The sequence below is a fragment of the Triturus cristatus genome, chromosome 1_2, assembly GCF_964204655.1.
Source record: "Triturus cristatus chromosome 1_2, aTriCri1.1, whole genome shotgun sequence".
In the NCBI taxonomy this organism is placed as follows: domain Eukaryota; kingdom Metazoa; phylum Chordata; class Amphibia; order Caudata; family Salamandridae; genus Triturus; species Triturus cristatus.
The window spans coordinates 75,035,462-75,048,610 of record NC_140580.1 but is presented as its reverse complement, the minus strand read 5'-3'; the positions used below and the strand labels follow the sequence as shown (position 1 = coordinate 75,048,610).

At 46.4% G+C, this 13,149-nt stretch overlaps 2 protein-coding genes across 9 annotated transcripts in view; one reads left to right on the top strand and one right to left on the bottom strand.

Moving 5' to 3' along the window:
• IKZF5 (IKAROS family zinc finger 5) overlaps positions 1–8,690 on the bottom strand; it is a 67,271-nt gene extending 58,581 nt beyond the window's left edge. For 2 of the 8 annotated variants that reach the window (XM_085601800.1, XM_085601780.1), the window contains exon 1: positions 8,491–8,690. The gene's annotated coding sequence lies outside the window, so the exon portion shown is untranslated. The remainder of the gene's footprint in view (positions 1–8,490) is intronic. The other 6 variants (XM_085601790.1, XM_085601748.1, XM_085601770.1 and 3 more) reach the window with 4 other exon arrangements.
• A 392-nt stretch (positions 8,691–9,082) lies between these two features.
• The window catches only part of ACADSB (acyl-CoA dehydrogenase short/branched chain), a 226,382-nt gene continuing 222,315 nt past the window's right edge, over positions 9,083–13,149 (top strand). The window contains exon 1 of the mRNA XM_085601734.1: positions 9,083–9,236. Within this exon, the coding sequence (XP_085457860.1) occupies positions 9,207–9,236 (30 nt within the window). The 5' untranslated portion in view covers positions 9,083–9,206. The remainder of the gene's footprint in view (positions 9,237–13,149) is intronic.

The following is a 13,149-nucleotide window of genomic DNA, read 5'->3' as shown; positions in this document are numbered from 1 at the left end:
CACTCATCCATAGAGTTACTCACACACATAGTCACTCATGCTAATAAAGAATCAAACATCCATTTACTTGCATATACAGTTATACACACACCACCACACTTACTTCTACAGAAACTTACACATACTTAGTCTTTTAAACAATCACTTATAGAAACGTCATACTTATTCATACAGGAACTCTTCCGATCTCTCACTCTCACATATACTCACTTATATACACCAATAGTCACATATACTAGTTTAAAACATATGTAGTTACTCATAAAGACACTATTGAGACAGTCATTCACTCACTAACACACCCATGCACACACTCATCCACCCATACAGTCCTGCACACATGCTGTCTTCAACACATACAAACAGTGAGTCACTCATTCATGCACCTATGCACTACGTAATACCCCCCACCGAACCATACAGACACTCAGACTGATACTCAAAAAACCAACTAATAACCTATATAGACACTCATGTAGCTACTCACCAACCCATGCAGCCACTTATACACAAAGTGAGAGACTGATACAGATATTTACATATTTAAACATTACTCACTAAGCCATGTATTCACTAAGATACACTTAATCAGTCAGTTATACAATCAATTTTTCAAAAACAAATCATCCATTTAGACACTTATATACCCATTTATTCTTCCATCGACCTTGAGGTATACATATAAAAAACGTATGTAATTTTCAGAAAAACACACATTCATTGGATGATGTCATCAGCGATGACATCTCAAATGACATCACTGATGACATCAGTGATGTCATGAGTGATGTCACTGACCATGTCATGAGTGATGTAATATGTGACGTCATCAGCAGTGCATTGCGGGCGCGCGAGTTATAGTTAGCTGAACTAACTATAACGGGGGAATTTCAATGGTTTTGTACGAGTGAAAAGTCCAGCTAACTATAACGCCCCTGAAACCTATGGTTTTTTCAGTGAATATATATATATCAACGAATCCGCAGCGTCTCTGCTTCGTTTGCTACACACGGACACGGACCACAAAGTTGATGCCAATTCCTTTATTTCATAGATGCCGCCATATATATATATATATATATATTCCTCTGAGAGGATCTGACCATATACAGAGCCCGCCTTCGATCTTTGACATTTGGTCACAATTGCTTTGTCGGGAGTGGTTCTGGGCATTCGGCAAAAATACGTTGCTACTCCTAAATCGGACTTCCTGCGATGACTTCCAACCAGGCTTCTGTCAGCTGAGCATTCTACAGGTCATTCTTTTGGTCCTATACCCCTACTAGAAGACATGAAAATCCATATCTATTGAAATAGACTAAATTAAGGATTAACTCATGTACCTGGACTTTACTGACTACTTCTTAAATACTAATATTTAATACTTACTGGAAGACTGAATACTCTCACCATATTTATGCTGCCTCAACATGTGTTTTAGGATTGTTGTCTTCCTCATGCACACTCTGTTGAAGCAAACTAAGAGGATATCATTTATATCGTAAGTAGGAGGGTATGCTTGGGTTTCAGCATCCATATATCTAGTATACCAACAGATTGTACAAATTGTGTTTCATTATTGTGACGTGTGTGTGTGTTTGTTAAACTGATTCACAGCTGCTCCTTAATAGTTGTTCCTCTTGGTCATTAGCCAGCATCTTTCCAAAAGTAGTAGAGCTTATTCCCAGTCTTTATCATAGGACTAAGGCAAGCAGGACCATGTTCCTGTTCAATGCTGCCTGTGCAGATGTTGGTAGATTCCCCTTCTTAAAGTCCACGCAAACACAAACTCTTTGGCCTAATGTTCAAGCCCTTAATTCTGCTCTATAGATACTTGGGAAAGCAAAAGGCAAAAAAGTATTAGCTTCTTTAAAATTGAACTACTCATCCTATCAGGTGGGGTGCATGCTGAGTTGTTGGCTCTTTCTGTCCTGTGCATGCTAGGCAGACAATTAGAGGTCAAAATGATCAGATTGTGTCAAGGTGGCTTACAGCTCAGATGGAATAAGCAACTTTCTCTGGTTATGAGGAAACGGTCAGAACTACACAATAATAGCCATGTTTCAGTGGAGTATTTTAAACACGAAAAGACTAGTAAACTAACTTTCCTCCAGGGATACAGAGGTGACATGGTGTGCAAAATAACAATGGATTGGGATGTGGGCTATAGTAATTACCAGTGGCTGAGATTAATTCAAGCATTCCATCCATCACTTTTTGTATACTTTAGCTTTTAAGTATTACAGCTTGTGTTCTTAAACCTGGAGTAGCAGGGAGTACAAAAAGTTGAGTCAAAAAGTTGTGTGCTTCGACTAAGGATAACAGAAGAGTGTGATGTCACGTGGATCACAAAGCTACATGCGTACATTCAGTTGCTGTAGGACAGGTTAGGGTTCAAGAGCTACGCTTACACTGATGGGTAGCAGCTTACGCAAATGGCACAGGACTGTGTGCTTATTCTTAGGGATGGGATAACATGTGGGGGTCCCATGGAGTCCCTGTAATCCAGTTTGACGCCAGTGGCCGAGCACACAGCTTAAAAGTGATAGCCAGCAGACAGTCACAAGTTTCCAATACGAGCTGAGCCCTGGCAGTGTGACCGCGATTCCATCAGAGCCTGCAAGCAGCTAAAAAATAGTTTGCAGTGCTGCATGAGTCAAAAGCATCACACAGATGCTATGAACCCAACACGTGTGGACAAGTTCCAAGACACACTCTGCGGACTCCACCTCAGTCTGCCCTGGCTGTCACTTCTGGATGACACAGATGAGTCCAGCAGCATAGTACTAAACTGAGTGCAATGGGGGCAGTGTCAGAGCGTGGGGTGAGCATGGAAACACGTGGTTAAATGGGTCAAAATAATTCTGCCTCAATTTTTGGTGGTCTTTCACTTTCAACGTAACTACATATAAAATAACACCTTAAACTAAAGATACACGCAAGTTTAGGTAATTGGTGGAAAATGCACTCTTTCACTTTATGAAATATCAAATGGTTAATGAAAACTCTCTGCAGATGTCTGTCTTTGTGTCTGAAACCAAAGAGAATGAGAAATGAATCCTGGCTGGCACAATAGGAAATAGTGACTTGCCTATTTATAGAGCTACCTAGTCCCATCCTGCTACTGAGAAAGCAATTTGACTATGCAAGTCTTTAATTGTATTACACAAAGTAAAAGATAAAGGCCGCTCAGTGACCGCCAGCAACAATATAGCCTACAGCCACGCCAGTGAAATAACCTGGTCCGACCACTCAATAGTTCACTTCCACATCGCCATCACAACCAAGCCCCAGAGCAACCTCTTCAGCACCCCCACAGGAGCTGTTGCAAGGTATCGGAGAACCTCTGGTCACACACCCTAGACGCATTACCACCATCCCCTTCACTCAACCCTGACTAAGCAGTCATAAACTTCAACACCTGGATCTTTCATTGCGCTGAAATAGTACTCCCCCCTCAAACCCTTCGTCCCTCGCAACCCCCCTCCACCCCCCCCCCCCCAACCCCCAAAAAGGGCCGCTTGGTTCACAGAGTAACTCATCAACACCAAGCGCAACTGCAAGAAACAGGAAAGGACATGGCACACCAACAAGACCCCCTACAACAGGAAGATACTTAAAAATGCCCTAAACAAATTCTACTCCCAAATAAAAAATACCAAGAAAGAGGCCTTCAACAAATGCCTAAATGCCAGCTCCAATCACAGCAAAGAACTCTGCAGCCTCGTCAGAGAGTTTACCAACCCTTCAGCAACAGGGAACGCCATCAACCTTTCCCATGACCTCTGCGACGCCCTCGTGGAATTCTGCCACAATAAAATAGCAGCAATATACAAACACTTCGACCCCCAGCCCCCTCTTGACACCCTCAGCACAATATACACCAGCAACTGCAACACCCCACCCACCATCTCCAAATAGGAACCCCTCACCAGGCAATACCACAGTCACCCTCATGAGCTCTATCCACTTTGGAGCCCCAAGGGACCCCTGCCCTTACCACATGTTCAACAAAGGGACCTACGCCATCAGCAAGAAACTCATTCTTAACACCTCCATCTCGGAGGCCTGCTTCTCCACCGCATGGAAGCACGCAGAAGGCAAACCTCTTCTAAAAAAAACCTTCTGCAGGCCCAACAGACCTAAGTAATTACTAAATTACTGACCCATTTAGCTTCTTCCTTTCCCAGCTAAAGTCATGGAAAAAGCAATTAACATCCAACGGACCAACCACTTTGAATCCAACAAAGTCCTGGAACCCTCACAATCTAGCTTTGGCGCCAAACTCGGCACAGAAACAGCCCTCGTATCACCCACAGACATCAGAGCCCTCATGGACAAGGGCAAACCCCTGCCCTCATCCTCCTAGACCTCTCAGTGGCTTTCCACAAAGTATCTCACCACACACTCCTTCAAGGCCTCCAACAGATGGGCATCCAAGGAGAAGCCCTCTAATGGATTGCCTCCTTTCTTGCAGTCAGAACTCAAAGCATCCACCTCCCACCCTTCACCTGAGCTCCACAAAACATTATCTGCGGAGTCCCCCAAGGCTCCTCCCTCAGCCCCACACTTTTCAACACCTACATGCCCCCCCCCTGGTCAAATCCCACAACATGAACATCATATGCAACACAGATGACACCCAACTCATTCTGTCCCTCTCCTCAGACCCCGCCAACACAAAAGCCAACTTCCACAGGTGCATGAACAACGTCGCCAGCAGGATGTAGAGCAAGTGCCTCAAACTGAACATTGACAAAATAGAGGTACATATCTTTGGGAGCTCTGCCTCCCCTTGGAATCATACCTGGTAGCCCACCAAACTAGGCCCCCATCCCGAGCCCACAGAGCACGCATAAAACGTAGGCCTTATTCTTGACATCAACCTATCCACGAAAAGACAGGTGAACGCCGTTGCCACAGCATGCTTCCACATCCTCCACATACTAAAAAAAATCTTAAAATGGCTCCCCACACACACCAAAAGCACCATCGCCCTGGCTCTCGTCACCAGCCGCCTGGACTATGGAAACACCCTATTCATAGAGATCAACACATATCTCCAAAACAAGCTCTAAACAATACAGAATGCGGCCTCAAGGCTCGTCCTCGACCTCCCGAGATGAGACCACATGACTCCCCCACCTCAGAACTCTACATGGTTCCCCATCAGCAAACGTTGCCCCTTCATACTCCTCGCCCATACCTACAAAGCCCTCCACAACAAGGGTCTAGTTTACCTCAACCAGGGAGTGAACTTTCACGAGCCCACGGCACAACTCCGCTCCTTTTCCCTCTATCAGCAGAAGCAGAGGCCGCTTCTTCTCCCACCTCACACCCAAACTCTGGAACGACCTACCCCTGCCCTTGGATCTGTACTTACTCTACTGGAGTTCAGGAAGAGACTGAAGACCTGGTTCTCCAACAAATAGCACAAGAACAGCAAGAGTGGACCCCCACCCACCTGGAAACCCTCACGGTTGATAAGTTGCGCTGTAGTATGCTGCTCAGCCAGGATGTGTGTATTTTAGAATGTTGAAGGTTAGAATCTTGGTATGGTTTGGTCAGTTGCTGTATGTGCTGAGCAGAGCACAGACTGCTCCTGGTGGGGCTCTCTTCCTGAATACTACTGGGATAAATACATAAATGATTTTACAAGGAACGGACTCCCTTTATTTTATAACAATTATCCCTTTATTTTATAAGTTGCGCTTTAAAAATTCCAATTGACTGATTTTCACACATTTGGCTGTAGAATGTCACTCCCAAGTATACCGAAACCATAGAAATGTCACACATAAGCAATCTGAAAACTTTGCACCTCTGATGGATGTATGCTGCTTATATTGAAGCACAGCGATGTATATATTTAAGTCACCGGAAATAGTGACGAGAACAAATACAACAAGATGTACATGTGGGTCAGAGTGCATTTGTGTGCCTGCGTGCTTGAACCAAAAGTAGGATTTTTTGTAAATGTGTAAGGGCTGAGGTATTCCTGGAGAACGGAGATGGTAGGCTTGAGGGAACATGGCTGTGTGCTAAAAGATACTGTTGGGTGTGTTAAGGTACTTTTGTGTAACTACACGGCCTTGCACGAATACAAGGCCCAGTTAAGAACCGCAAAAGCCAAGTTTTTGGAAGACACTTTGGCGAAGGCCTCTAACAAATCTCAGACCCTGTTTAGATTGGTCAAGACTCTGTCTGACCCGCCTTGCATGGCGTCTACTATCCCGGCCTCGCAGGCACTGTGCGACTCGCTGGCCCTTGCATTTGAGGAGAAAATCAGGACTATTCTGACTGGACTCAAAAATTCTGAACAATCTGCAACACCCGCAGTCTCTCCTTTGGACCCGTCTGACAACCTGGACTCCAATTGGGCACCTAACAAGGAAGGTATGCCTCAGTTGTCCAGCTTTCCCGTTCCCTCGTTAGAGGAATTTGTTATCCTGGCAAGCAGTGTATCGTCAGGATCACCGCTGGATCCAATGCCTCATAAGATCTGGAAGGCTTTTCAAGAGGAGCTTTTCCCGCCGTTGCACTCCATCTGCTGTCAATCATTGACCACAGCGTCAGTCCCAGACAGCTGGAAGTTGGCTATTGTAACACCTCTGTTGAAAAAGGCTTCTCTGGACCCTCTCTGCGCGGCTAATTACAGGCCAATTTCGCTATTACCATTTGCGATAAAAATCCTCGAGAGATGGGTCACAAGAGCCTTATCCAACTTCCTAGAAACAATTCTGTGTCTGGATGCTGCACAATTTGGCTTCAGGCCAGCGCATGGCACCGAGACGGCCTTGGTCACCGTGTTGGACGATCTGCGAACGCGAGTCGACAAGGGCAAGTCTGCATTTTTGGTGCTACTTGACATGTCGGCCGCGTTCGACACGGTGGACCATGAAGTACTACTTGGCCGTCTTCGGAGTGCGGGAGTGTGCGGTCTGGCCCTAGACTGGCTCACGTCCTATTTGGACAACCGACAACAAGCCGTGGCACTACCACCTTTTCGATCAGCCACTAGGCGGGTGAAACAGGGAGTCCCTCAAGGATCGGCAATTAGCCCGATCCTATTTAATATATATCTCCGTCCCTTGATAGCACTGATAAAGTCATTCGGCATATCTGTTGTCAACTATGCCGATGACACTCAGTTGATCTTTTCATTTGAGGGTTCTGAGTCCATTTCAAGGGATGCCTTTCACCGTTGTATGGCAGCCACAGCAGCATGGCTGCGAGCCAATGCGTTGCAATTCAACGGGTCAAAAACTGAGGTACTCTACTGCTCCTTGGACCGAACTCCCCGTACACTACCGGCCGATTTTTGGCCAGTGTCCATCCCGGGCTCGGTGGAGGCGGAAGATTCAGCTCGCAACCTGGGAGTTCTATTCGAACCCAATTTGCAGCTCGATGCCTCCGTAAACAAAACGGCAGCAACATGTATGGGTTTGCTCCGTGCTCTACGGAAAATCTTGCCACTTCTCCCACGGGGCTCCAGAGCTGAGGTAGTGCGTAGTTCCATTCTTAGCAGGATTGACTACTGCAACGCACTACTTCTGGGTGCCCCGAAGACTCTGGTCCTAAAGCTACAAAGGATACAGAATATGGCCGCTAAACTGGCCTTGTCTCAACCACGGTCCGCCTCTTCATCGGCAGCTTTGGCCGATTTACACTGGCTCCCAGTCCAGCAGAGAATTGCGTTTAAGGCTCTCTGCCTTGTTTTTAGGGCCCTGCATGGACTGGGACCAATACCTCTTCAGACTCTCTTCCTCTGGTATCAGGCAGCCAGACCTTTAAGATCATCTTCGGCGTTCTTGGTAAAAGTCCCTAAAATTAATAGAACGAGAATGGGTGGTCGCGCTTTTAGTTTTGCGGCTGCCACGCTGTGGAACACTCTCCCCTTAGCATTAAGGAGCTGTCCTGATCTGCTCACTTTTAAAAAGAGCCTTAAAACTTACTTGTTCCCCAGAGTAATGTAGCTGTTTTAATAGATGCACGGTTAGGTCTCAGCGCCAGGATACCCTTTGGGTGACAGCTGCGCTCAATAAGCAATAAATACAATACAATACATACACCTGGGGCAGAAGATGCGTCATGGTTTATACGGCCCAAAGCTGTAAGGTATGTGATCGCAGTCAATACATATTATTGAAGTTGATAGGAGAGCTATGTGTTTGTGAATGTTCCATGGCTGTGCAGTTACACTTAAAGACAGCAAGGGGTGCGTGTGACAGTGTGAAGCTTACATGGATGGGTGAAACGATTGTTAGTAAATAGTGGCGATTTGCAAAGTCCATGAAGGGTCATGACTGTGCTTCCAATGAGAGACGTGAGGTTCAAACCAGTTAATTAGGTGAGTGAGAGTCAAAGTGGTATTAGCACTGTTTAGATCACTGGCCACCATGAGTACGTGAGTGATCGGTAGGTGTTGGGACCGAAAAATTGTGTTTTACATGGAGACCTGATGGAGTGTTTTTCAACTCAGCCACTAACCTTAAATCTCTCTCGTTCCTATCCGTCCCTGTTACCCGTCCCTCACCTCCGTCACGTTCACGACTCCGCCCCAAGCCATTATGCCCCCTCTGCTCCTCCCGGACTGGTCGCTTTCGGGGCCTGAGACTCCGGGAGCACCGGGCCGCGGGAGGGGCAACGCGCTTGCGCCGGCCCAAAGAAACTACACTGACGCTAAGCTCAATTCGCACTGCGCCTGCGCTGTTTATTAGAACTACTACAGAGTTGACACTAGACTACTGACGACCAATTGCGCTTTACGAGCTGTAGACATCTTTAAGTCAGGCAAGACTTTGGAAGTGAAGAGCCCTACTAGAATACTGTACTCAAAAGCAACAGTCGCTACCTTACGCAGTAAAAGTAAAATCGGCCTACAGAAATGCACTTGTGTTTGTATTTTTCAAGGATATACATGCAAGCAGTATAATATCCAATAGTGCTTTGAAAATAACTGAGGTCTTTTTCATTTCCAGAGAGCCGCGCACATTTGCCAGTCTCGTCAAGTCAGTTCAGACTGCAAGCAGTCTTTTAAATGTACGCTACCCGTCTACAGTCGGTTTGTAGTCCGTTTTTTATTTCCAATAAACTCCTCCCCTACAGTGTCGTGTCGTGGTAGATAGCAGCTTATCAGAGTGTTTTTTCGTAACGATTTAGTGCTGTCTGTCAGAGCGACTTCACGGGTGTCCTTAAGAGCAGCCATGGCGGTACTGATGCGCAGGGGAGCTCAGGTGAGGCATTGTGGTGTAAGGAGTGTGTTAGTCAAGCTGCTGGACCCTAGCGTGAACTCGACCTGAAATAGAGTGCTTTACATGAGAACCAGTTTCATTACACAAGGACACATTCATTTTTCAACCAGTTACATTACACAAGGACACATTCATTTTTGGGAGGGGAAGGGAGATTAAGCGATTTGTCCAGAATTATAACATATATATGTCGGCACTCTACAGTGGCGCAACTAGACCCAAACTTCATGCAGTGGGTGTCGAGACGTGCTTAAAATATTAGACCACACAGTAGCAAACCCAATACATTGGATTTAAACGCATTTATATATTCCAGTATTTTCATGCTTTAGCACAATAAAGCCAGATCTATTGGCTTTACCAGTGCATTTTCATGAGGCGAAGAGCTCAGACAGTGCCCACCAGACTTGGCAAGCATCTGTTGTCGGCAGGGTCTTTGACACCAAACGAATCCTGGGCCTGGTGTGCATATCTGACACAGAAAAGAAAGCACTGAAGACTTCCTAGAAAGGTGTCTTTTCTTTCTAAAAGTGATACGGTGTGTATAATAAACATCCAAAATACCACAGGAAAGTGCTCCCACAGATATTGAGAAGTATACATATAAACCCCATTTAACGGTGTGGGGTGCAATAAAGAAAATCGTGGGAGACTTCTATCAGGCTGTCACAAAATGTGTGTGTTTACCAGGAGCTCAAAAGGAAGGGGTATACACATAGCATAATAAGTGGGGTATCTGGTTACATTGTCAAAATATGGATGTATTGGTACTCATATAGCACAGACCTAGCTGGGGAGCAACAGAATGTTGCACATTATAGGAGGCAATGTAGGAAAATGCAAGACTGTATACATCAAGTGGAGGCTTAAATCTATTTTTCACATGCATTTAGTCTATTATCCTACATGTTTACATTTTAGGCACAGTGTGATTAAGTGATTTGCTCAGAACTACACATTTTTCAGTCAAATGCCATGCTGGGGTCAAACCAAAGTCCCCAGATCGACAACTTAGTGACTACACCCTACCTCCTTTCTTAGTTGATGTAACATAACATTCAAAAATAAGTTAAGAGTTCAGAACATAGTTGAAAATTCTTCATAGGTTGGCCTTCATCAATTCTTGTGAATAGTCATAATCCATTAGTATTTTATGATTGTCCTTAGGCTGTGTTCCTCATGCAATCTAGTGAATAGATCGAATGCAAATTATTTTGGTATGCAGGTATTATACATGGTAAGCCCCTTGATTACACTGTCTCTTGCTTAAGTTTCAGGAGTGTCTATTTGCATATCACAATGGTTTAAAGTCATGTATATATTTAGTGAGTGAGGGGTAGGGGATACTGTGAGAAAGTGGCTCAGTATATACTGTTCCTTAATAGGTACAGGGTGTACAGAGTCCACAGTCCCCAAGGGTTTGACAGAGGTTAAAGTTAGATATAACCTTACCCTCTAAAGTGGTAGCTTGGTCGAGCAGTAAGGCAGTATCAGAGGACAGTGTAAAGCAGTTGTTGTACACACGCAGTCAGCAAATGGTCTCACACACACTCAATAACTGAACTCTAGGCCAATGGTTTATATATAAAAAATATATGCTTGTTTTATTTTAGAACCAACACTTGGATTTACTTAGGGGTCCCCCAGGGTCAGGTAGGTACAGTTGGTTCACCCTCAGCGACTCTAGGGCGGCCGGGTGCAGAGAGAGTTAGGCCCAATGTTATCCTATGAGGGATAGGGGGGCCTTGGTTGGTGGCTGCTGACTGGCAAGCCACGCGGCTGTGGGAGCTGGTCTCCTGGTCACTTACTCAGGGCAAGTGGGGAAGTAGATAGGTGTAGAGTTTTCACTGCCAGGGCCACTCGGGCGGCTGGGTGCAGGGTGCTTTTGAGCCTTCGGGCGCTCAATTGATTTCAATGGGAAATCTCCGGTTTAGATAAAGACTGCAAGCTCGTGGACGAGGACTCTTCAGGTGCCACCACCACTTCGAGAGGTAAGTTGGGTAGTTGGAGGATAGGTAGGTACCCCGGGATTGGGCACAGGGGGCCGCAGGGCCGCGTGCTGGGGTGCCCTTTGGTGTCGGGAAATCTTACCCTCTGTTGTTCGCGGTAGGGGGGGGTACCTTGTTCTGAGGCTGCAGGCTTCTTCAGGAGTGTCGAGGGAGGTCCTTGGGTGCCGGACTCTGGGTCACAGTCGCCGTGGGGTCGTCCTCGTGGTCTTTGTTCACTTCGGCACTGGCCAGGCTTGGCTGGTGCAGAGTGTGCTGGGTTCGCGGTTCCGGGCTGCTGCCAGGGATTAGAGGTAGGTTTTGAGTAGAGCCTCTACTCATGGGAGTCCCAGGGGCTTAGAGCCAAAAGGTAGCCAGGTCCTCCGGGGTTGGTGAGGTTGCTGGCCACAAGAGATGCCGGGTTGGAGCAGGTTCGAGGGTCGACAGGCCGGTAGGGCTGGGGCCAAAGCAGTTGGTGTCTTCCTCTTTTTAGCAGCTGCAGGGCAGGTCTTCTTCTTTCTTCTTGCTCTTCTTTGTAGTTTTTGAATCTGGAATCTGGAGAAGGAAGGTTCAGGGTGCCCCTGAATACTCGATTTAGGGGCATTACAGGTAAGTGAAGGGCAGGGACCAATGGGTCCCTGTTCTGGGGTGAGTACACCCCCTATCCTGCCTCTCTCCTGTGGGAGGGGGGCAGTAGCCTAGTCCTGATAGGGTAGGGCTCCCCATCTTCAAGATGGCGAGAGCCCGGAGATGTGCTTCACCTCGCCTCCCCCACCTGAGGGGTGGGGTTGGCAGGCTGGTACATCCCGTGTCCTTATTTGGGGTTTCCGGCCAAAGCTTCCCACCAGAGTGGGGGGTTGCAGTGGCCTGGGGAAGCTCACAGAGGCGGCATGCCTTTGAAGCTTCCCCCTGCCCATCCTGGGGGAGGAGATTTAGCACCTTGCCCAGGATGTGCATTGTTGCAGGCCCAGGAGAGCAGGGGCTCTCCTACCCAGGGGTCCAGCCTAGGCAGCCTCAGAGCAGACGTGGATTGTAGGTTAGGTTTAAGGGGGTACCTCTAAGATGCCCTCTGGGGTGCTGGGTACATTAAATCCCACACTGGCATCAGTGTGGGTTCAATGTGCTAAGAAGTTTGATACCAAACTTCTCAGTCTTTAGTGTTGCCATTATGGTGCTGTGGAGCTCGTGTTTAACGAGCGCTCAGCACCATGTACTCTTAAATGGCAGCACTGCACTTACAGTGCTCAGGAATGGACCTGGGCACTGTAGGGGCACAGGGCTCCTGCGCCCACACCATTGGCATAAGGCACCCAGCTAGAGGGGTGGCTGATGTATGCCATGGCAGTGTAGGTGATGGGCATGGCACACAGGGATGTGTGTCATGTCGACTTTGTTTTTGTCTTGCACCCAAACACTCAGCCGGGGGGGGGGGGGGGAAAGTTAGATATAACCTTACTCTCTAAAGTGGTAGCTTGGTCGAGCAGTAAGGCAGTATCAGAGGACAGTGTAAAGCATTTGTTGGACACACTCAGTCAGCAAATGGTCTCACACACTCAATAACTGAACTCTAGGCCAATGGTTTATATATAAAAAATATATGCTTGTTTTATTTTAGAACCAACACTTGGATTTAAAATATACTTTCTCAGAATGAGATGTTTCATATAAATACTTTTGCAATATGCAATTGACTTTTGTAAACGGTTACAAGTGGTTGCAATAGGCAACTCTATTTTAAACACAACAATGCATTGAGCTCAATGGAAAATTCAAGTTATTTGCAACGGGTTACTTTTTAGATTACTTTTGGAATTCCAGGACTGGATCCTAGATTCAGTCCTGGGTCAGTACTCAGGATCAAGTGATGAAAGTCAACTTAATTACTGTAATGATTTTTAAACAATATTTAG